The following is a 24,798-nucleotide window of genomic DNA, read 5'->3' on the forward strand; positions in this document are numbered from 1 at the left end:
CATACCAGACTGTGATACAGCTGGTCAGGATGCTCTCGATCACACACCGGTAAAAGTTCACCAGGATGGCTGAAGACAGTTGGTTCTTCTTCAGTGTCCTGAGGAAGAAGAGGCAACTTCCAGCTCGGAGGATCTGTCCTGGACTATAAACAGAGGTGTTTATAGTCCAGGACAGATCCTCCGAGCTGGAAGTTCCCAGGAACTTGAAGCTGGAGACACGTTCAACAACCATCCCGTTAATGTGGATGGGTTCATGTGTGCTTCCTTTCTTCTTCCTGAAGTCCACAATGAGCTCCTTTGTCTTGCTGGTGTTAAGGAGCAGGTTGAAGGAGCAGCGCACCATGCGGTCAGGTACTGTACCTCCTCCCTGTAGGCAGTCTCATCGTTGTCTCTGATGAGGCCAGTCACCGTGGTGGCATCTGCAAACTTAATGATGGAGTTGGATCCATGCACAGGCTTGCAGTCGTGGGTGTAGAGGGAGTAGAGGAATGGGCTCAGCACACAGCCCTGTGGTACGCCGATGTTGATTGTGATGGTGGTGGAGCAGGTGTGGCCTGACCTAACATGCTGAGGTCTGGTGGTCAGAAAGTCCATAATCCAGTTGCAGAGGGAGATGTTAATGTCCAGGTCACCAAGTTTTGTGGTCAGCTTGGAGGGAATGACATTGTAAAATGCTGAGCTGAAGTCAACAAACAACTTCCTTACATGTGTGTTGTTATTGTCCAAGTGTGTGAGTACACAGTGCAGCACTGTGCATACTGCATCCTCTGTGCTCCTATTTCTACGGTAGGGAAATTGCTGTGGGTCCAGTGTGGGTGGGAGGCAGTCTTTGAGGTGTGCTAGGACCAGTCGCTCGAAGAACTTCATGACAATAGGTGTCCAGTCAAGTCACCTTTATTTATATAGCGCTTTAAACAAAAAAGATTGTGTCAAAGCAACTGAACAACATTAATTAGGAAAACAGTGTGTCAATAATACAAAATGACAGTTAAAGGCAGTTCATCATTGAATTCAGTGATGTCATCATGCAGCTCAGTTCAGTTTAAATAGTATCTGTGCAATCATTTGCAATCAAGTCAACGATATCGCTGTAAATTAAGTGACCCCAACTAAGCAAGCCAGAGGCGACAGCGGCAAGGAACCAAAATTCCATCGGTGACAGAATGGAGAAAAAACCTTGGGAGAAACCAGGCTCAGTTGGGGGGCCAGTTCTCCTCTGACCAGACGAAAATAGCAGTTCAATTCCAGGCTGCAGCAAAGTCAGATTGTGCAGAAGAATCATCTGTGTCTGTGGTCTTGTCCCGGTGGTCAGCTGAGACAAGGTCTTTACAGGGGATCTGTCTCTGGGGCTCTAGTTGTCCTGGTCTCCGCTGTCTTTCAGAGCTGTAGAGGTCCTTTCTAGGTGCTGATCCACCATCTGGGCTGGATACGTACTGGATCCGGGTGACTGCAGTGACCCTCTGACTTGGATACAGACTGGATCTGGTGGCTACGGTGACCTCGGAAAAAAGAGAGAAACAGACTAATATTAGCGTAGATGCCATTCTTCTAATGATGTAGCAAGTACATCAGGTGTTATGGGAAGTGTTCCCGGTTCCAGTTTACCTAATTAATGCAGCCTAAAAATTCTTTAACGAATTTGGATATTAGAAGCATATTAGTGTGTTATGTGTAAGCCAGGTTAAAGAGATAGGTCTTTAATCTAGATTTAAACTGAAAGGGCTTGTCTGCCTCCCGAACAATGTTAGGTAGGTTATTCCAAAATTTAGGCACTAAATAGGAAAAGGATCTGCCACCCGCAGTTGACTTTGATATTCTAGGTATTATCAAATTGCCAGAGATTTGAGAACGCAGTGGACGTGAAGGACTATAATGTAACAAGAGCTTGTTCAAATACTTAGGTGCTAAACCATTCAGGGCTTTATAAGTAATAAGCAAGATTTTAAAATCTACACGATGTTTGATAGGGGAGCCAGTGCAGTGTTGACAGGACCGGGCTAATATGGTCATATTTCCTGGTTCTAGTAAGAACTCTAGCTGCTGCATTTTGGACTAACTGGAGTTTGTTTACTAAGCTTGTTTTCTAGCTAGAGTAAAGCATTACAATAATCTAACCTTGAGGTCATAAACGCATGGATTAACATTTCTGCATTTGACATTGAGAGTATAGGCCGTAATTTAGATATATGTATATATAATATTTATTCAGACAAAACATTTTGGTGGAGGGTAAACAAAGCGGATCTGTACAATCTATTCTTCACCCTGCAAATTATCCAAGTCAGCCAATAGATCGAGCAAAGCCCCGAACTCGCCTCGCTCATCACTACCATCGTCCCGCACAAGACCCGGCTCTCCTCAAGCTTTGGGTCGCAGCGGCAGGCCTCAAATGAGGCTAAGCCATGCCCCAGTTCTCACTGCAGCAAAACTCATTCGCTTCCCGCTTCGGCTCAACTTTTCAGCGCAGCTCTTCCGGCCGCAGTGCCGCATATAGCCAGGCCTCCAGCTCTTGTAGCCATAGATATAAATACTATTATTACTTATGTCTATGCTTGTAGCAGTCGCTAGCACGAGGCTGCCTCCGCTGATGTCGTAGGCCGTGTTGCAAATTAAGTTTTTAGGTAAAGATGGTTGTTTTTTGCTAAATTTTTTTAAATAACATAACATAATGGATGTTGATGTCATTTTTGTAACCATGAAGCAAAACTGCGTAGAACAAAATGAAATTATTCACATTTTCTGTATTAATTTTCACTAGCATTTTACCTGCATTTCAAATCATACATTGCACTCCGATAGAGAGGATAAGATGGAAATTGATTTTTGAGAAAATAAGTTAAACGGTGTACCTAAATGTACAATTATAGGTGCAAACTAACAACTAAGGCATATCATAAAGAAACTATTAAAATTATTATTATTGAACAAGTGCAACTAGCAACCTAATTTGCATGCATTGTGCATACTGCTAGGCACCCCTCTACAAGTCTCTACCAGCTGATGGGCTGCTTGGCTGGCTAGCCATTTCAATACTTACTACTTTTTGTGTGGTTAAAAGGAAAAGTATGTCTTTTCCTCATTTTATTACTTTTTAAATGTTGTCAAAGTCATCATTTCTCCTGCTACTTCTAACCTCTCTTTCTTTTCAGTGGTCTCCACCTCCCTTAACACATGCTAGCGTGAGGCTGTTTCTGCTAGCTGTGCAGGCTGCACAGGCTATTGAGCATTTTCCCCAAAATATCACAAGCTCCGTGGACTACAGCTACAGCAGCTGAAACTAGCACAAAGCTGCTTACACTTGCATCACATGCCCTCACATCTTAGTCTTTTCCTCCTGTTACTTCTAATCCTTTTTCTTTTCAGCGGCCTCCAGCTCCTATAGCAGACGTTAGCATGAGGCTTCCTCTGCTAGCTGTGCAGGCTGCACAGGCTCTTCAGGAATTCACAAACCCCACTCCTTCTCCATGGCCTACAGCAACTGAAGGAACCGTGAGGCTGTCTCCGCTTGCAACTCTGGCCCACACATCTCGGGCTTTTCCTCCCCTTTATAATGACCACTTTTTCTTTTTAGCGGCCTTCAGCTCCCATAGCAAACAATTTAAATGTCAGGCTGCCTCTGGTGACAATTGCAGCCCATGCTCCTCTTCCTCATAGCTCCCTACTTTACTTAAAATTATGTTGTCTTCCAGATCAAGTTCCAGCTCCCCTCGAGCTTCAAGGTGCAGTAAGTTTGGGCCGCACCCTAGATTTGGCGGCTCCTCACACTGTACTGCCTCCCTTATCCTCTCAACCAATCACTGCAGCACCTTCAGCTGCTGCGCCACATGGTGTGGCTTCCCAACCTCATTTTCTTTCACTCTATCTCCGGCAGTAGATGCTAGCGTGAGGCTCCCTCCGCTACCCGCTCAAGCTCAGCCACCTTACATTTACCATTCCAATTTTTCTTTTCCCCATCAATGGCCAGCAGCCCCCGCTGCAGATGCCCAGGTAGGGCATTTTCAGCCAGCAACGCAAGCATACTGGCCTCCTCCCTCTTTCTCTTCCTACGGGCCTCCCCAAGCACCAGGGGCTAATCCGTGCGTGAGGCTGTCTCCACAAATGGTTACGGCCTCTCCTTATCTTCTTTCTAACTCTTCCACCCAAACTAAACCTCAGTATACTTTATTCACAGCGGCCCCTCTACCTTCACCACTGAATGCTTCCGCTCTGGAACCACCTCCTGTGCCCAATACCATCAAACCTCAGATTCTCGCAGAAATTCAGAGCGCTGGCTCCAGAGGCAGACCCATCACCAACCCCAGTACCTCACTATCCGCAACTCCTATTCCCAAAACTCATCCCTTAAAACCTTTCCTTGACCCTTAAGTCGACTCTATCCTCCAAGCAATTTCACCCAGAACTATCCATTCATATCTAACAGCTTGGAGATGTTTCAAAGCTGTTGACCTCTCCTATAACCTGCCATTTCCCTAATTTCTTTTTCTTTTTTTTTCTCTCCTCAGAATTACTCCATTTATTTCCTACCTTAATCCCAAGAAGAACCTCCAAGCAGGGTATATTAAAGTTTTATACAATTATATTAAATATTTTTTTTTTTTTTTTCATTCAAATAAACTTAAAATTGTAAAACTTTATTTTACTTCAAGTGTCAAGTGTCTTCTTTCTGCCTATTAAAAAAGGTTAACAGGTAATAAATTAATCATAACTATTCCATAAATGCAATTTAGTATCATATCCCCTAAAAATAAAAATATCAAACTTAAATATAATACATTAACTTTTTTAAAATAATAATAATAAAACCCAAACAAAACCAGAGGATAAATAATTTTCTGAAACAAGATTTCAGTTCATGTCACCAGTCCTCCTGCAATATTTTTTCCTTGTTGAATTGGCTACCTTGTTTCCTAATGGATACCATTTATTTCTACTACTTTATAATTTTTTTAAAAGGTTGCATGCTAATTAAAGTATAAAATGTAAAAAAGAACAAAACAGTCTGTACTATCTTAATTCATGTTTGTTGTCTTCTTGTGTCTGATTCATTGCTGTATGTTATCCCAAAGAACGTACTCCTTGTTGTTTTCAGAAGTAAAAAATTAGTTTCATGACAACTTTATTTCAATTTTTTACTATGTTTATGTTATTTAAATTACTATATCTATATTAATCTGCTTCATTCATCTCAGATCAATAAATCAGATATCTTTGCTGTATGTTAAGAGCTGATGAATGTTGTGTTCATCGATGGCTAATAAACTTTGAGCACTGACATATTTGTGTCTGTAGCTTGCTTTGCAAGATATTATTGACTGACTTTGGTGAATAAAAACACAGATTGGTTCAAGGTTTGAGTTTATTGATGCTAGTCACATGACACTGTAAAGTGAAATCAGCATTCGATTGGTTGAGCTTTGATGACATCAGCACCACCATGAAGACCCGCTCATCCCTCCAGTGGACATTATGTCTACAAAATTAAAAGAGAGGGAAGATCTCGTTAATAAAATCTCACCTTTTATCTTGTATGTCTTTCTAAACTGATCTCAAATGTAAAACCTTCAAGTATCTCCATAAAACATGGATGTAACTCAATCAGTCCCGTAACTAGACTCTAAACAATTTTGACAGCTAACCTTGTAATGCCAAAATAAACTGTGAAATATTGTTATATGAAAATGAGACAATTTGCATGTGCATTACATTTATATTTACATACAATATATAAACTAGTATAAACAAACATTGTGACTAAAACAATCAAACGGTTTATATTCACTATGTGTTTGTTTCTAGGTTTCTTAACAGAGTAAGAGATGAGACAAGGATGAATCCTGAGATGACAACAGAAGAAAGTCTTTAAGAAGTAAGAGTTTACAGGACAATTCTGAAGTAGAAAAATCCACATTTCACATAATTCACAAAAATCTACAATCAGGTTAAACAACAACACTGGCTGCGCCATCCTTTCTCTTCTTTTAAATGCTTAAAATAAAACGTTGAACCAGGTAATTTCTTCAACAAAATAACCACATTTTGATGCTGCGTTCACACCAAATGCGAATAGAGCATCAAATTCGCGTCTACCGCGTCTAGTTTGCCGCTTGAACATTTTGAATACATTCACGCGTCTAGAGCGAAATAGACACGCATAGAAAGCAAGAGTTTGAAGTGAAATTGACGCGCGTCCGAGGCGAAATCATCCGCTTCTTGTGGGAGGGGCAAGTGCTAGGCTAGGCGGTTGTCTGTTTGCATGATGGCTGATGTTGATCGAGCATTCGAGGCTTTTCCACTTTTTCCTGCACACGTCCTCTGAATAAACACATTATCTTGTTAGCGAAAAGTAGCTGTATATTAGGGGGAAAATAGTTGTAAAAAACGTCGGGCCGCGGGTCGATAAACGTGTATGTGACTCAAAAGTTAAATGTGTATTTACAACACACTCTTCCAAGTGAGGTCCTTTTTATTGCTGTCTCTATAGAAATATGAACTTGTGTCATATAGCTCCGGGTGACTGCTCACTGACAATATCAGTCGTTCCTCCATGTTGAATGAGTGACTCCTGAGCAGACTCCTGATTGGTTAACGCGGCACAAATTGACACCAAAGTTCACATTTTTCAACTCAAGGGTCAGACGCGAATTCGCGTCAAATGCGTAAATGCACAAAAAGCACCATTCGCGCGTATCGTGCCAGACGCTCAATTTGCATCATTCGCGCGAACTAGACGTGCGAATGAGGCGAATTCGCATCTACCGCTCCGCGCTAAATTCCTCATTCAAGACCCCCAGATGCGCGTAAACGCATCTTTACATTGACTTAACATTGAAATCATTTGCGTCAGATGCTCTATTCGCGTTTGGTGTGAACGCAGCATTAAACCGACGTCTATTTTTAAGTGTTAGCCTACAGCTGATACTGCAGCAGGGTTGTTATTATTGTTAACTAAAATTAAACCTAAAACCATAGAAACACATTTTTGTTATTTGAAATAAAATAAATGTCAACTGAAATAAAATAATATATTAAAAAGCTGTTGGGTGTACTTTGGTTGTAGACTCGTTATCGCAGTGCATTGTGGGATTGAATAAGGGGACTCGATAAAGTCCACTATGGTTTTGGACGCCACTACAAATGGCTGTCCCCTGATGTAGTTCCCCAATTTAAGGGTATAGGGGGCGATTTTGGACACAGTTTAGACCAGATAAACACAATCAGTGCACTGTGACGGATCGTACCTCAGCTGCTGGACTGCTTGATGGCACCAATGCATCCGCTGCTACCCCCTCCAATGCCATCAGAGCATACGCTGCTGCTCCGCCCACCGCCGGGTCACTCACGCCGGAACCATCTGACTGCGCTTCAGAGAGGGCGGGGACTTCGACTCCGCCTCCTGCACCTGCGACCAATCACAATCATGATTACAGATTGAACAAGGGGAAGTCTTGAAGTCTTGACATTTTAATAACATGTATAAGATGCAAAAAAAAATTTAATGTAACAAGTATTTTAATGTTACAGAAAACAATAAATACTAATGTGTAGCAAATGTTTTAAACAGATTAAAATCTAAACGATGAAAAATTGAAGAACAGTAATTAAGAATCAGAACGTCTTACAATATATGGCATGTTTTAGTCCAAGTTAAAACGTTAAATTGTTTTAGTATAAACAAAAGTAAAAAAAAGTAATTGGTGTTGTTTGCTAAACATAGCAAATACAAAAATCTGAACAGCTGTTTGAAAATGAGTAAAAACTGACTTAATTTCTTCTGGACAAGTGAATGTGTGAAATACATTTTGTTAAATTTAAGGCAAATATTAAAAAAGAGTTTGAAAAAAAAAAACGAATATGCTGATGAAACATTAAGAATTGCAAACATTTTATATATATTACATGTGCTTGAAATGTGTGAAATATGCAAATAATGTCTAATATCTAAATCACATGGTATTGTATATTCATCTAAAGGGATAGCATTGGAAGTTTCTATTTTGGATTTCTATTTTTATCACTCAAATCAGAAAATACTAACAAGTATGCTAACAATGTAAGTTTTGGTGTTTGTAAGTCTTGTAACAAAATGTAAGAAAACTTTTAAAATATGTATTGGAATTGAAATCTACAGATACAAACATAAAGTGCATTAAAATAAACACTTAAATGTTTATTTTTGATGTTTTCTCTTCACTTGTCTGAATGTAGACATGATTATTGAAGCAAAAAAAAAAAAAAAAAAAATCTCAAAAGTTATTAAAAAAATGCATGAAAAAAACGTTTCTGTCTGTAGTGTTTCACGTTAACATTTACATTTATGTGCACGTTCACTACCACAATATAACATATTACCAAATATCAGCTTTGTAATCAGGATTTTTGTCTGAAATTCTCGTCCAAAATTTTCTCAGGTTAAAAAATAAATACAACCTCATATTGTGTCAATCATGTTTACACACTGTCTCTCAAACTTTTTTCTGGCATTAAAAATTCTCATCTCATCAGGTTTGATGCGTAGCAAGCATTTTGTTAGGAAAGGATGACGAATACGAGAAGGCGTAACTCACTGTCAGCGGCTGATGAAAGCAAATCGCTCGCGACCTCCACCTTCATGGACGGGGTCTTGAGTGTGACGATTTTAGTGAACTCTCCAGCACCCTCCAGCAGAGCTTTATACGTGCTGATCTCGCGCTCCAGCTGGACCTTGGTGCTGAGCAGCAGCTGGTATTCACGGCTCTGCTGCATCGCACTCTCGCGCACAGAGGTGAGCTCGCCCTCCAGACTGCCGGCCAGCTGAGCCAGAGAGAAGAACTGAGTCTGATACTGAGCCTGGACTGCCACCAGACGCTGCTCCAGATTCGCCTTCTGCAGCACAACACAGGTGATCCAGCAATTAAACACACATCTGACACCAGAGCATCGATTTAGCATGATGTGCATGATCAAATACAAAATAATTCTGCATTAACATACTGGTTATACTCTAATAATCATTAGTTAACTTAGCACAAAAGAGTTTGTTCAAAAGTTAAAGATGTCTCTTCTGCTCACCAAGACTGGGGCTGCATTTATTTGATCAAAATACTGTAAAAATTGTGAAATATTTTTACAGTTCAAGGTAGCTGTTTTCTGTGTGAATATCTGTTAAACTGTAATTTATTCCTGTGATGCGCAGCTGTATTTTCAGCATCATTACTCCAGTCTTCAGTGTCACATGATCTTCAGAAATCATTCTAATATGATGATTTGCTGCTCAAGATACATTTCTGATTATTATCAATGTTGAAAACAGTTGTGCTGCACAATATTTTTGTGCAAACCATAATGCATTTTATTTTACAGGATTCTCAGATGAATAGAAAGTAAAAAAAAAAAAACGCATTTATTTGAAATGGGAATTTTTATGACTGTCACTTTTTGATTTTTATAGCTGTCACTTTACTGTCACTTTTGATCAATTTAATGCATCCTTGATGAAGAGAAGTATTAATGTTTTAAAAATTGTATTGACCCCTGACTTCTGAATGTGACTGCAAATAAAACTACTTTATTTATATTATATTTTCAAATAAAATTGAAACGTTTATAACTGACTTCTTTTTTTTTCTTTGAATTGTTCCACATTCAATGCATTCTGGGATTTTTTTTGTGTAAGGATACATTGCGTTAAAACCATAATTTTTATTAGTTATTATATTTGCGTATCTTCATGTCAGGAGTGCATGATGCCTTATAATGACTTGTTCGGCGAAAAGGAGACGTTCAAAAATAACATTCTCATAACGTTTTCACTAACATTCACACAACCAAGAAAAAGTGTTTTTAAAATGTTTAAAAACGGGACATAACTTAATGGGAACATTAGCAAAACATTCACAGAACATATTTTCGTTAGAGTTATGTTAAGCCTGATGTTAAAATCTGTCCACACTGGTCAGGTTGAGCGTGTTCACACACATGAACAGCAGAAGACAGTGTTCCCGTACCTCCATCAGCGCGGCGTCCAGATGCGTCCGCAGACTCATGCTCTGTTTGTGGTTTTCGGTGATTTCGGAGCTGCCGCTGACGGTGGTCTCTGTGAACAGCTCCACCTCCACCTGCTTCTTCTCCAGCTGAACCACAACAGCATCCAAATCATTTTCAGGGAATGTTGCTAAAAGCAGGTTGATTTGTTGCTAAAAGTTGCTAAAGGATGTTGTGATGTCATTGGGTGATGACGTCACTATGAAACTGACGCAAAACCGCATCATTGCATAGAAAACACAATATATAATTCAAAATATGTTCATTTAGATATAAAGATAAATTTAATATAGACTATTTGTGAAAGTAATATAAACACATTTTAATGATTAGATATTTTCATATTTAAATACACTGACTTGAACAGTTGCACATTTTTGAACAATTACTGTATTTTGTATGTATTTTCTTATAAACTATAAAACTACACATTTCGAACAATCATAATTTTAAGCAGTATATTGGTAGTTAGTTAGCATGCTACAGTTTAAGAAAAGTCCATAAGAACAGGGCACAATAGGACTTTTCCGTATTATTTTTTCACAGCTGTTTTACCTGTATTTTAAATTCTGCATTTATTTTGTGTTAGGTTTACAGGAAATATCTGTAAACTTAACACATACAGTGTACCTAACTGATCAACAATAGACAAACTAATAACAATGTGTATCTTATATGAAGAAATATAATTGAACTATTGCAGCTAGCAGCTTGATTCACATGTCATCTCTGTATTGCTAGGCACGTCTTTTCAGCTCACTACAGAATGACGTTTTGTGTAATTTAGAGGGAAAATGTATGCCTTTTTAATATTTTATTCACTTTTAAAAAGTTGCTTGTCAAATTAATTTTAAAAATAGTTAAATTTGTTGCTAGGTGCTTTTGGAAAAAAAGAAATGCTAGATCTTGCAACAAAATTGCTGAGATGGCCACACTGAGCAGTGTGAGTGTGAGTAAATCACGCCGGAGCTGTGCTGTTTGTACCTGTTTGGTGTACCAGTTCTCAGCCTCCCGGCGGTTCTTCTCGATGACCATCTCGTACTCGGAGCGGATCTCGGCCAGCACTCGAGACAGATCCGTGCTCTCGATCTCCTTCACATCCACCGTGACGGTGCCCATCATCTGCCCGCGCAGGGCTATCATGTCCTGAGCACAAGAGCAAAGGTCATTTACTTCACAAAAGCAGTTTAAAGAGGCCTGGAACTGATATTTTAGCTTGTGTTGTTTAGTGTGTTTAGCAAGACAAACATAACAACAAAACATTAAAAATAATTCACTCAGTTGACATTTTTTTCTCCCTTTCACTCTACATATTCATATATATTAGGTCTCGCAATATTATCAAAAATACATAAATAAATTATAGCATAATTTCTTAATTCAATTTAAACTAAGTGAAAATAGCAGTATTTTTAGCGATATGCTGTTTATGGGAACATTAACAAATCGTTAGAGTTATGTTAAGTCTGATGTTAAAATCTGTCCACACTGGTCAAGTTAATAGTGATAGATTCTATGTACGCTACACTACACTAAAATAACAGTATTTTCTGCTATTTAAACTATTATTGCAAATAGTGGCAATTAACTGCACCTCAGTATTGTAGTATATTATAAAACTATGCAATAAAACACATTGAGTGTTAATTATAATTAAAATTTTAGTTATTAAATGGATGCCACCTTATTGGGACAATAAATCCCTCCCTACACCTACCCTTACCCTATCTGATACTTAATATTTTCAACTTTTCACTTATTTCCTTCATTTTTATTCAAAATAAATGCCTTTCCAAAGTGATATGAGATTTGAGGCGGATTCAAACTCGGGTCAATCGCGTCAAAAATTATATTACATTACAATTATATCATTATATTAAATACATTATATTATCACATAAATAAATATAAAATATAAATGTTGTGCTCTTCTTCCAATGAAAAGCAGAGTTGATGGCTGTGAGAAAGGAAAGTGTTGTCACCTGCTGGTGCGCATCTTTGAGAGCGGTGCACTCCTTCTCCAGGCCCTTGACCTCCTGAAGTAAGACAGCGTTGGTGGAGTTGTACTCCGTCTTCAGGGTCTTCAGACCAGCGATGTCGCCCTCCACAGACTGACGCATGGCCAGCTCCGCCTCAAACCTGTGTGGCACGGTTAAAACGCCCAGACACTTTCACTGTTCACACCATAACTACAACTGCAATGTATTAGAACGTTCTGCTATGAGGAAAGGAAATCCGTATGACAACTATAACGATAATGACACAGAAGGATGCTATCGCTGGAATCACCTACAGAGCGATTTTCTTACCAGCTGGTGAACGATAAAAACATTGACTGCCAATCACAATCAATTTTGCTTTGGAGAGCTCAAGTATTTAAAGATACCATTGACAAAAGTGTGGATAAATTTATCATTCTGTGGATGCTAATATAGTTATCACTATAGATATAGTTATCGTTCATTATCGTCCACTGGTGTCGATACTAATATAGTTATTATTCGCAGGAATCAATGCTTAGTTACACTATAGTTATATAGTTATCATGATAATTATCGTCATAGTTAATGTACACTGCTGTGGATTTAGTTATCATTATACATATCATTATATCGCTCAATATGAGGATGCTAATATAGATATTGTTATAGCTATTGTTCATGGTGTGGATGCTAATATAGATATCATTATAATTATTGTTCATAGTGTGGATGCTATTATAGATATCGTTATAGTTATCGCTCATGGTATGGATGCCAATATAGTTTTAGTTATCACACATGGTGTGGATGCTAATATAGTTATTGTTATAGTTATTGTTCATGGTGTGGACACAAAAATAGTTATCGTTATAGTCATCACATATTGTGTGGATGCTAATATTGTTATCACACACGGTGTGGACGCTTATATAGTTATTGTTATAATCACTGCTTATGCTGTGGATGGTAACATAGTTATAGTTATAGCACATGGTGTGGACGCTAATATAGTTATAGTTATAGTTATTGTTTATGGTGTGAATGATAATATATTTATCGTTATAGGCATCACTCATGGTGTGGATGCTAATATAGTTATCCTTACAATTACTGTTCATGGTGGGGATGCTATTATCCTTATAGCTATTGTTCATGGTGTGGATGCTAATATAGTTATTGTTATAGTTATTGTTAATGGTGTGGACACTAATATAGTTATCACTATAGTTATTGTTCATGGTGAGAATGCTAATATCCTTATAGCTATTGTTCATGGTGTGGATGCTAATATGTTCATAGTTATCGCACAGGGTGTGGATGCTAATATAGTTATTGTTATAGTTATTGTTAATGTTATCGACACAATATAGTTATCACTATAGTTATTGACGGGTGAGAATGCTAATATCCTTATAGCTATTGTTCATGGTGTGGATTATAGTTATAGTTATACATGGTGTTGACGCTTGCTCTCATGTTGTAGATGCTATTATAGTTATCCTTATAAATACAGTTATCGGTTAGGATGGACCTTTAACCATGTTTAATACATGTTTGTACAGTGATTAATTAAAGCTTTGTGTGGCTCATCCAGTCAGAAACTGATGTGAATCAAACTTACTTTGTTCTGAAATCATCAGCAGCCAGTTTTGCGTTGTCTACGGCTAAAGCGATGCGTGTGTGGTCCTGCATGAGAAGCAGAAGCTGGAGAAAGAGAAGACAGATCATGTCAGATGCATAGCATATTACTTCAATACTGTTTTATTGTTATTTGCTATTGATATACTGTATAACTCCCTTTCTTGTCATTGTTTTGAATAGCTATAATACTATATGCATATGACAATATCATATGTAAAAACAATCATGCCAACGAAGTATTTGTAAAAATTTAACACTGAAATGCATGCAGAGAATCTGGGAACCTTCTCGCGCAGTGGCTTTATCTGGATCTCGTAGGGCTCCAGGTTGAAGCTGCTCTGGACTCTGCTGATGGTGAAGGAACGGAGCTTCTCGTTGAGCTCATGGTTCATGGTCTCCAGGCGCTTCACCTTCTCCAGGTAGGTTGCAAGACGGTCGTTTAAAACCTGCATCTGCTGTTTCTCGTTGACAAAGTTGGCCATGGCTTCTGCGAAAGACCCTGCGCCCGCTCTGAAACTTGCCCCGAAGGAGCCTCCACCTCCTGCACTCGAGAGAGAGCCTCCAACCATCCCCAAATTAGCCGAGAGAGAACCTCCACCTGCACCGTAACCAGACACAAAACCGGATCCGAAGCCCAATCCAGCGCCGGACCCAAAGCCCAATCCAGCACCGGACCCAAAGCCCAAACCGGCTCCAGATCCGAAGCCCAAGCCACCGCCACTCTGCAGACCTCCAGCCATCACCGACTGACTTCCAAAGCTGGAGAAGTTGACGGGAGCCAGCGAACGGCTGCTGGCTACGGAGAGAGACCTGCCAGAGCTACCCTGAGATCTGAACGCCATGTCAAGGGTAGAGAGACGTGAGACGGTGTGTGGAGACGATATCAGCAGAGGCTGGTGTAGAGTAGTGCAAGACGCTGGAGACGGTGTATTTTATAGCCGGTCTTCATATGCGTCAGTCACTCAGTGACGGGCCCCTGGGCGAGAGCGTACGGCCCCGGGGACAGAACCGTTTCCAGACATAATGACATGCAAATATTAAAAAAATACTTTGATGAAGAACCATGAGAAAAGTGAGTAAACACCTCTAAGGGAGAGCTGAATTCAGGTGTAGTAAATGCTCATCCGAGCTTGTTACAGTTAGAAACACAAAACTACACAAGATATACATTAAAAACACTGATGCAATCCAAACCCGATGTTTTCTTGGGTAAAGCCACGCTATGCTGTGCAGTGAGTTGTATTTGTGCAGTTCAGTCAGGTAGTGACTGTGCAGCAAACTTTATGTTATGTTAACATCAAAACCAGCCTCCCACTCCAGTTTGCATACCGTCCAAACTGCTGTACAGGCGGTGCAATTTCCTCCACCCTCCACCTGGCTCTTACCCACCTAGAAAATAAAGACTCCTATGTTAGAATGCTGTTCAGCCATTTCTGCTCAGCATTCAACACAATAATCCCAAAACAGTTAATTAATAAACTAAACCTGCTGGGCCTTAACAATTCCCTCTGTAATTGGATCCTGGACTTTCTAACTGGAAGACCTCTGTCAGTCAGTGTCAGCCACAACACCTCGAGCACTACCACACTGAGCACAGGTGCCCCACAAGGCTGTGTGCTCAGCCCACTGATCTTCACGCTGCTGACCCACGACTGCACTGCCAAGTTCAGCTCCAACCACATCATCAAGTTTGCATATGACACAACGGTGGAAGGTCTCATCAGCAACAGCATTGAAACGCACTACAGAGAGGAAGTGGCACATCTGGTTGAATGGTGTGGCACTAACAACCTGTCCTCAATGTGGAGAAGACAAAGAAGGTTGTGATGGACTTCAGGAGAAACTCCCTTGACCACCCCCCACAGCTCGTCTGTGGAGAGAGTCAGCAGAACTAAATTCCTGGGGGTGCACATCACAGAGGATCTCACCTGAACCACCAACACCATGTCACTCTCCAAGAAGGCACAACACCGGCAACACTTTCTCCGCTGGCTGAAAAGAGCAAGTCTCCCTCTGCCCACCCTCACCACATTCTAAAGGGGCACCATAGAGAGCGTGCTGACTAGCTGCATCGCTGTCTGGTACAGGAACTGTAGTGCAGCAGACCGCAAGACCCTCCAGCGGACAGTGAACACAGCTGCAAAGATCATCGGTGCCCCTCTCCCCTCCATCCTGGATATTTTACTTACACAATGCTCCAGCAAAACCAACAGTATCGTGAAGGACCCCACCCATCCCTCCCACAGTCTCTTCCAGCTCCTACCACCAGGAAGACGTTACAGGAGCATCAGAGCCCGCTCCGCCAGACCACTCAACAGCTTTTTTCCCCAGGCTGTGAGAGCCCTGAACTCAAATCACCCCACCCTTCTCTGAAACCCCACACAAACCCCATACCTCCTGAAACATGGACCGTCTCACCTCCTCCACCCCCCACACACCGCGCAACCTTACCACATCACAGAAAAACTGTCTGAAACATGCTTTTTTCTGTGCAATTCAAATCTATTTTGTGCAATTCTCCTCTATGCGCACTAGATACTTTTCACACACATTGCTGTGTGTACATAATCCCACAAAAGACTCAAATATGTTTACATGCTCGTGCACTACAAATAATCTTGCACTGTCCCCCAAACAGCTGCTTGACTTACGATGTTTCTCTTTGCACATGTACAGTATTATGTGAAGCATTCGTATAGTCTATATATTTTTCTTTTTCAGTCTATGTATAGGTAAACATTTATATATAGTATTTAAAGTCAAAATCTGTCAGTAGGTTAGTTGTGTATAGGTTTATACTGTTTTACTTCATTGTTGTATGTCTGTATTTATGTAAAGCCGTGGTCCTGTGAGGCACGACATTTCATTCCACTGTGTGTCCACACATGTAGCAGAATGACAATAAAGCTCAACTTGAACTTGATGTTTGTTTTTTGAAGAAGAACTAAAAAGAACAATAAAGTTTTATTTTTATAAAAGGCCTCATCGTTCAGGAGCTGAAATAGTGTCTCTTGATGTCTGAGATTCTCACGCTCACAGGAGCCTTGGGCATAAATGCTGCAGGATCTTCTGTGTTTCTCATCATCCCTCTTCACCATCTGCACATTAAACAGGCAAATTAATCATTGCTGTGAGGATTAAACAAAATTTTGTAAACGCTCAGTGTGTGAAACGTGTGTCGGTGATCTCATCAGCATGGCCACAAATACCCTTTGAAATACTTGTGAAAAACACTTTTTCACACATCAAATAGGCCCTCAAAATGTTTATATGTGTATATTTACATGTATATTTTGTCTGAGCACAACAAATTAATTTGTTGCCGGTCAGATACAGACTGTGGAGTTGAAATGTTAGAAATTATTTTATTGTCCCACACGTTCATCATCACAAAGTCATCATCATCATCATCATCATATAGCAGAAAAAACACACAGATGATGTCAAAACTCATATTAGAAAATATCCCAGCAGCCCATCACATACACACAGATGGAGCAGAAGGTGATGAGACACATATCAAACTGTAAATCCATGAGTCCTTCATATATGATCCTGAAAGTCATAAATCCAAAAAACAGTATTGTGATGCTTTTTATGAGGTCATTACCCTTTTACCCTCATTCTTCCCATCAGTCCTGAAACACACACATATGAAGGAAATGTCTACACACAGCACATGAGCCACCAACACTGATGCTTATGATGGAGGTCCAATGGCTATTTAATACTGATCAAGGATCAGGTTCTCAGGACTGTGACTCACTGATCCATGTTCAGCCTAGAAACTCTTGTTCAAGAGTCCAGACATCTGCTCACAGTCACACACATGAACACATGATGCCTCACAGTCTTTGAACGGCAGCAGATCCATCAGGAGGAAAGCGAGAGTCATTTATTCCACACAGGTCCATGAAGAATGGAAAGGCTGATGAAACATTGTAAAAGAGAACAAGAGTTCGCAGCAGGAGATCTCCTAAAATCATCTAGCCACACAGAGACTAGATAGTAAAACCCAGCAGTGATTCTCACTAAAACTACAGTACTGGTAGACTTGAGATTCAAAAGATTGTATCTATAAGAGAAGAGAATATAGATCATATAAATCAGAGAGAAATGCTCCAAGTGCTCAGTTGGTGTGACCATCAAGAGATATTTGGACTGAACCGAATGTTCACATGCAAACAGGACGTGTGGTTTCCTAAGTCTTTAGTAATGTGAAAACCTTAGGGTTCATCTGTCTTCATGCAGAGTCAGAAAACATGAGAAGGTCCTTCTGGTTGATCATAAACCGTTAACTCGACTTGCTTCATTATAGAGAGAGTTGTGTTGTGGATTTAGTGCTGGTAATATATTTTTTTTTTTAGAGGAATGGCACTTATAGTGGGTTTATTGGGGTAGGCCAGGTTGATTTGAGCAGGAGGTTTATTATTGGTGGGAGGAGTTTATTGCAGAGAGAGTAGTTTAGGTGCGTTCACGGCATGTTATAATTACGAGATACCTACTTGTAAAAAGCGTTCATGTCATCAAAGAACTTGTAATTACAGCTTCTAAACTGGAAATTTCCTAAGAGCTACGACTTGTACCATGTGACCACTGTACCACCTGACCACCTAAGTTGATAGTGTTGCCATAGAAATGCATAATTCTGAATCCAAGGATGTGAACAGCTCAGATTAGAATGGCATGTGTTGTCATCTCGATATCATAGTAATTATGACATGGCATGAATGCAGCATAGTTTAGCTTGGAGGGTGTGGTTATTTTGAGTGGATGGGTTTACTTGTGTGGGTAGGAGGGATTTATTTTAGCTGGAGTCATTAGACCCCCTTTCACACTGCACGTTCGACTCGGAAAATTGCCGTAACATTGCCGGATCACCTTCTGTGTAAGCCCAAACACATTGATTCCGGGATCGATCCTGAGTTGGGGACCTAGTAACATTGCCGGGTTCAGTCCCGGAACGAGCTCTGTGTGAACAAAAGCCAGAACCAATGCTGTGTCGTAGTGATGACGCACGTTATCGTGCGACTCTTTTACCTGGTGTTTTGACGGCAGATCAATGTTTGCTACGAAAATATAGGTGCAAACTGTAATGTAGCAGAGATCAAGTAGTTCCTCACTATCCGCACTGAAGCAGAGATCATTCACCAGCTTAAGGGAAAGTTAACGTGCCTAGCGTTTTTGACTTGTGCATTACACATCACATCCTGATGTCACGCGTCATTACGTGACCTTCACAGGCTGTGTGTGAACGCACGCACATATTCCGGGAAATCACTGGCAGTGTGAAAGGGGCAAAATCTAGTGACCCGGGAACAATTGCCGGGACACATTACCAGTGTATTTTCCGGAATCGCAGTCTGAAAGGGGCTTAGCAGTGTTCAACTTAATGCAGTGCTGTCCAGACCGATTGGTATATGACATCATTGGTATATGACAGTGATAAGAAAGCAGACAGCTTCTTATGCTTTTGAATCGCTCTCACAATACTTTGTTCGGTCTGTGCAGTGCCGCTTCAAATTGAACCCCTATTAGTTTGACTGGGCGGAGTCTATTTGGATGTGGCTACTTTTGTAAATGGGTTTATTCCAATAGGAGCAGCTTATCTCTGTAGGAATGGTTTATTTTGGTGCGGCTAGTTTTGAAAATATTAGGGGTTTATTCAGGTACGTGTGGTTTAATTAATTGGGAGCAGTTTGTCTCAGCAAGAGGGGTTTATTTTGAGTGGGTGGAGTCTATTTGGGTGTTGCTACTTTTTTGGGTGTGCCATGTTTCTTAGTGTGCCAGAGATGGGCGGGGATAGTGAAAGCGTCGACGCTCATGCTCAGGGTACGAGATGGAAGCGTATTGAACTGTTTCCTGTCAGAGCTGTATTTATAAATAGCCTCCACGGCTGACGAGGAAATGACACGTGGGCCGACACCACAGAGTCGATGCAGCTCCTCTGACTGGCCGTCTAGGGTGTAGACGGCACGGAACTGACAGTTGGCATCACGCAGGAGAATCAGGAAGTGACTGGCAGAGCTCTTCTCCATCTCCTAGAGAGACAGGAGGCAATGTGAATGTCAGAAATGGAAAGTGCACAAAGGGAGTAATGTCTTTGTAGAAAGATGAACAATGACGCACCACTATGATCTTGTTTTTCTGGGATTCATTGACTTTGCCAGCAAGGCAGCAACGTGAAAGAGCGTTGTGAATTATGAACTTGTTTGATTTAAAACTGGGTTCCTTAAATAATTTAGGACCTGAAACAGAAGATAAAATTTTGACTAAACAGAGAACTAGAAAACCACACAGATCAAATAAGGTACTTACTACAGCCAGCAGGTGGTGCTATTTCTTCATCTTTTCAAAACAGGTCAAATTACTTGATCTGATTTCATACTTACCTGTTCTACACAGAACTGCAGATGACTTAAATAGCTCTAAAATTTCACACTAACTTCTGTTCAAACATGGAAATTGATCTGAAAATCAATAACCAGCTATTTACCTGTGTATTCTGGGAGTGAGGCTGGAGAGGAGGCATTGAAGGCATGTTCCCAGTCTTTTTCCCCAATCTGATTGGCCAGTTGCCCTGATGACATCACCTTTGAGGGTGACTCTGAACAACTGAGTTGTAGAGTGAGAGAGGAAGCTTTAGACAAAGTAAAGACAAAGATGTATGGAAGACAGAAGACAAAAAGACATGACAGCTGGTTACAGTACCTCACTGGCTTTTCAACTGATAGAGATGTACCATCTTTCATGTTAGCGACAACTGTGTGAGTGAACAAAACTGGTTTAAGAGCAAAATACAAAACGGCTTCAAACTCTACTTCCATCTGACACTGCTCCACAAACAGGTTGACAGTCCTTCTGGTTGAGCAAATGTTGCTGTTTCACTCATACAGACAGATAGCAATTCTGCTTGGTGATGCTAGTAGGTACTCACTTCAGGAACTAATTTAAGTACTAATGATGTGTGATTACCTGTTTTGTTCTTCCCCGGTGACCGTGTGTGAGAAAGTTCATGGTTGTTGTGTGGTTTGTGTGCATGTTGTTTTTTGCCACTGTGCTTTGCTGGTTTCTGTTTGAGAACCTTCCCTAGATCAGCCATAATCTTTAGCTGCTGACGCATTTCATACTCTGCCCTAGTAAACGCTCCACGCCGCAGGGGCGTTCCTGGGGGCGTGGCTTTTGATGGAGGGGGTGGGGTGTATGAAGTGGGCAGTGACTGTGAAAGCAGTGGCGTTTGAGAAGGTTGCAGGTCATCCACAAAAGCCTTTTGACTGTTGAAGAAAACAGAGATCAGTGAGTCCTGAACGAAGGTCCTGAATGAACGGGTTTGGAGAAGTAGATGTTCTTACCTGTTCTCAGGGTCTTGCCCATGTCTTGCACGTTTCTTGATCTCTTGAGCCCGTCTTTGCTGCCGCTCCAACAGCAGAGCCCTTTTCTGGGCCATCTCCTCTTCCGAAAGACCTGCCTCCTGAACACCCACAGAGACACACGTTACAAACACCTTAGACATGTATAAAAGTGCAAGTAGACCTTCACAAACCTTGAAGAACATATCGAGTCCCATCTTGCTCTCATTCTCTGTCTGGTCACTCATGGAATCCGATGAGAATATTTCTGCACCCTGTTCCAGATCCGTGTCATCTCCCACCGTCCCTGCACCCTCGGTCTCATCTTTAACCAGTGCGCTGCTAAGCAGCATGTCGCTTTCAAATGAGCACTCTGATGGGGCTCCTGAGCTATTCCCACCTCCTAACAGTTCAGCTGGGAATGCAGAAGAAGGTCCAGCCTCCAGCTCCAGGTTGAAGATCGGGGTGTGATGGTCACTGGAGCCAGATTCTGAGGTGCTCTCTTGAGGTGGAGCAGGTTGCGGTGGAGAGTCCTGTGGCGTGCATGGACCACCAAGTCGCAGCGAGGAGCAGGTCTGCACCTGGCACTGGCTTGGAGAGACTCGCCGCAGATGGGGAAGCGTGTCTACATTCTGTGGGGGCGTAAGGACACGTGTGAGAGGCTGGAAACCGAGGTCCGTGGGCCGGGAGGGAAGTTGTCGTTTCGGGCTCTTGGGAACAGCACCACGGGATTTGCGTGGAGCAGATGCTGCTGAACTTTTAGGGGATCTTGGTGTATCAGAAAGTTGTCCGGAGCGTGATGGAGATCTTGAGGGTGAAATGATACGGGTAGACTCTCTAGAAAGATGAGGGGGTGTAGCAGGGGATTTGGAACCAGCTGGGATGACCCAGGCCTTGCTGGAGGTAGGTGTCTTATTTGAGGGTGTGTTTTTCGGAGAACTCAGAGTTTTCTTTCCAATGAGCTTTTGCTGCTGTTCTGTAAGGCGCTGCATGTCCCTTTGTAGGGACTGTAGGGTGGAGGTTAGCTTGGCTACTGCCTCATTATATTCCACCAATGGTGGCTCTTTCCCCTCCTCTTTCTTCGGTTCAACAGAGAAAGTAACCTGTTTCTCCAGTTTAGGTGGAGCTACTACATCACCAGCATTCTCCATCTTCTTCTGCTCTCCATCACTTTCTTTTTTCTCCTCCTCGTTTTTCTTTTTTTCCTCCTCCTTCTCTCTGTCCTCCTCTTGTTGGAGCTGCTGCTCCATTCGTGTCAGTCGTTCATCCAGAGTGAGGGACTGTCCGTTATCTTTCAGTTCTTCCCCCTGTTTCTTCTGGAGTTGAAGGAAGGCAGTCTTGCCCAGCCTCTGCCTGTGCTTGGTAAAGATGGCCTCGATCCGCCCCTTTTGAGCTTCGATAGCTCTACGTTTCTCCTCCAGACGTGCACCTAGCTCCTGCGCCTCCACTGCCCCGACGGGGCTCATCATTGCAGGGCTCAACAGTGACTCCACTTCCTGGGACCTGGAATTACTTGGGGATTCTGGCATCTTCTTCCTGCGTTCAGCAAAGTTTGTCATGTGACCAGTCTTGGGCCCATTGGCTGGGCTGGAGTTAGTTTTGGGAGAGTCTTCAGGTGTCTCGCACTCTAAATGTTCATGGTTTTCTTGTGAACCAACAGGTTGTCGTTTGCGATTCCCGCAGCTATCAGGTCCTCCTCCAATTGGCCGATACATCATCCCTGACCGACAGGGAGCAGAGCTGCTCAGTCTGGCTTCACCCCCCTCAGGGGAGTGGAGGTAAAAGCCAGACGGTGCTCCCTCTGGCCGCAGCCGGGGCTCATTGTGTACTGGACGGGCAGTATGAAAAATCTGTAATGCTTCTTCTATGGTAGGTAACTCTCCTAGAGGAGCATGACCAATGAGTTTACTCAGATCCTCTGGGGGCGTGTAAGGACCGGGGTTGGTTACCATAGTGAGGCTGTCCGTGCTGACAGAACGGAAGAGAGGATTGCCCATAACAACATCAACATCACTGTCTAGTGGGAATGGGATGTTGAAGGCCACAGCAGAGAGAGGACGGCTGAGACAGAGAAAGTGATAAAGATTGAAGATCCCTGTTGCTTGATGAATAAATTATATAAATAAAAATGTTTAATGATTTAGAGTACTATTTAGTCACATAATTTTGATCATAAAAATGAAATTTGTCGTACTTTCTTGAATTGTAAGATCATTCTAAAAAGACATACCTAATTTGCTTTTTGGTCCAGCCCCGTCCTTCTACATAACATCAATTAGGAAAATAATAGATCAGTAACATACAAAACACAATAAGGATACACAATTGCAAACATAAAACTACAAATTCTACAAAAAACTTGTAGCCAAAGCCTGAACTGAGAAAACAAACTCCACATGCAAAATAAATGAGAATCCACATTCCAGAGAGCTCTCACCAGACACAGAAGAGGACTGAGGCAGGAGCGACTGCTTCAGAAGGAAAGATGGAGCTCCACTGCAAGAAAGATATCAAATCCCATGATGCAGTTTAACTGCTAACAAGATAAAGCAGCTTCTTAGTGTTCTGTAAAGAGTGCTTACCTGTTGCTGTTGCCACTGATCGGACTCGTGCAGTCGACCAGATCTGATGCATCTGAAGAACAATAGAGAGCTAGTTTAGGATTTGAATGTGCTGTGTGTTTTTTTGTTCATTAATATGTTTATGTATGTTTATTTCCACCTGTTAGGTCCAGTGTGTGTTTAGATTTGACAAAGTCTGGTTTCTGCACTTCAAACGTGGCGAACAGCTCCGAAAGGAAGCACATAATGTTCACCTTTTTGGGTCAAAAGACAAAATGCTAATATTATACATTTCATGATTTTCAATAAATGCTATGCTGCATGTCCATCTCATTTCTAAAATGGGTGGTGCATCTCTCACCTGTAAAGTGGGCAGGCACAATGCACCTGCAAAGTGGGTGTGGCATATCTCACCTGTAAAGTGGACGGGGCATAGAGTAAATCTTCCAGCTGTAGGGGGCAGCAGCTCTTTAGTTGACTTTGGCAAAACTCTCTGATCAGCTGAAGATTGTACACACTGTCTGCAACGGACATGGTGTCCTTCAAACACACATCTACAGAGAAAAGCAGAGAGGAGTAAATAAAATTTTTTTAAATTTGGGTAGTTTTCTTTAAAGGGTTCTGTTTGTCTGTAGACAGCCAGATAAGTGTGTGATTTACCCTCCAGGGGCAGAATCTGAGGACAGTAGAAGTGAATCGTAGCAGCGATGCCGCAGCCGTTAGACAGATCCTTCACTCCAGAAACCACCACAAATACCGGAGTCTGTTTAGACTGAACCTTATCTTTCCTGTAACGGATCTGAGACAGACAGACGGACACATAGACAGCAGGAAAACTGTTTAAAAGAAAGATCATTTAAACATATTTAAATAAAAAATAAAGACTGTCAAAGAAAACCGGGGAGGGAGACAGCAACAAAAACATTAAAGTGAATCAGATTCACTTTTATTCTGTCTGACTGACTCATAGAATCAGAGATTCATTCACTGTTCATTTCATCACTATCAGTGAATGTGCATTTGATAGAAAAAGTGCATCATAAATCATTACAGTCCTTCAGTGACTGATCATTGAGTAAATGACAGCGTGCAGGAGTTGCTTTCAGAGAGCTGTTTAGATCTGCTCAACACACACACACACACACACACACACACACACACACACACACAATCACTACACACTCACACACACACACACACACAAAGCAAAATCAGCACAAGACAGCCAGTGTGTACAATAGAAAC

At 41.4% G+C, this 24,798-nt stretch overlaps 2 protein-coding genes across 4 annotated transcripts in view; both read right to left on the minus strand.

The window, feature by feature from the left end:
• Positions 1–5,338: 5,338 nt before the first annotated feature.
• LOC109084323 (keratin, type I cytoskeletal 47 kDa-like) lies at positions 5,339–14,556 on the minus strand. Its single transcript, XM_042717511.1, has 8 exons — positions 13,928–14,556; positions 13,624–13,706; positions 12,003–12,159; positions 11,005–11,166; positions 9,984–10,109; positions 8,565–8,862; positions 7,239–7,399; positions 5,339–5,470 (listed from the first exon to the last, which is right to left on the minus strand). The coding sequence occupies exons 1-8, from the start codon at positions 14,483–14,485 to the stop codon at positions 5,465–5,467; spliced, it is 1,551 nt and encodes a 516-aa protein (XP_042573445.1). The 5' UTR covers positions 14,486–14,556; the 3' UTR covers positions 5,339–5,464.
• Positions 14,557–16,988: 2,432 nt separating this feature from the next.
• Positions 16,989–24,798, minus strand: part of LOC109084324 (calmodulin-regulated spectrin-associated protein 3) — a 17,357-nt gene continuing 9,547 nt past the window's right edge. For 2 of the 3 annotated variants that reach the window (XM_042717470.1, XM_042717468.1), the window contains 13 exons: positions 24,214–24,352; positions 23,968–24,107; positions 23,714–23,807; positions 23,575–23,626; positions 23,430–23,488; positions 23,223–23,253; positions 21,187–23,053; positions 20,996–21,114; positions 20,619–20,917; positions 20,355–20,406; positions 20,140–20,258; positions 19,773–19,891; positions 16,989–19,684 (listed from right to left, as the gene is read on the minus strand). In XM_042717470.1, the coding sequence (XP_042573404.1) occupies positions 19,382–19,684; positions 19,773–19,891; positions 20,140–20,258; positions 20,355–20,406; positions 20,619–20,917; positions 20,996–21,114; positions 21,187–23,053; positions 23,223–23,253; positions 23,430–23,488; positions 23,575–23,626; positions 23,714–23,807; positions 23,968–24,107; positions 24,214–24,352 (3,393 nt within the window). In that variant the 3' untranslated portion in view covers positions 16,989–19,381. The remainder of the gene's footprint in view (positions 19,685–19,772; positions 19,892–20,139; positions 20,259–20,354; positions 20,407–20,618; positions 20,918–20,995; positions 21,115–21,186; positions 23,054–23,222; positions 23,254–23,429; positions 23,489–23,574; positions 23,627–23,713; positions 23,808–23,967; positions 24,108–24,213; positions 24,353–24,798) is intronic. The other variant, XM_042717469.1, reaches the window with a different exon arrangement.

Source organism: Cyprinus carpio, chromosome B1, assembly GCF_018340385.1.
Source record: "Cyprinus carpio isolate SPL01 chromosome B1, ASM1834038v1, whole genome shotgun sequence".
Classification (NCBI taxonomy): Eukaryota; Metazoa; Chordata; class Actinopteri; order Cypriniformes; family Cyprinidae; genus Cyprinus; species Cyprinus carpio.

Excerpts from the sequence above, each read along its gene's own strand:
- LOC109084323 (XM_042717511.1), bottom strand. The coding sequence starts at position 14,485 with ATGGCGTTCAGATCTCAGGGTAGCTCTGGCAGGTCTCTCTCCGTAGCC. Across the intron at positions 11,167-12,002 it reads TCAAAGATGCGCACCAGCAG|GACATGATAGCCCTGCGCGG; the intron begins GTGACAACACTT and ends TCTTGTGCTCAG. Across the intron at positions 8,863-9,983 it reads TGGACGCCGCGCTGATGGAG|AAGGCGAATCTGGAGCAGCG; the intron begins GTACGGGAACAC and ends GTTGTGCTGCAG.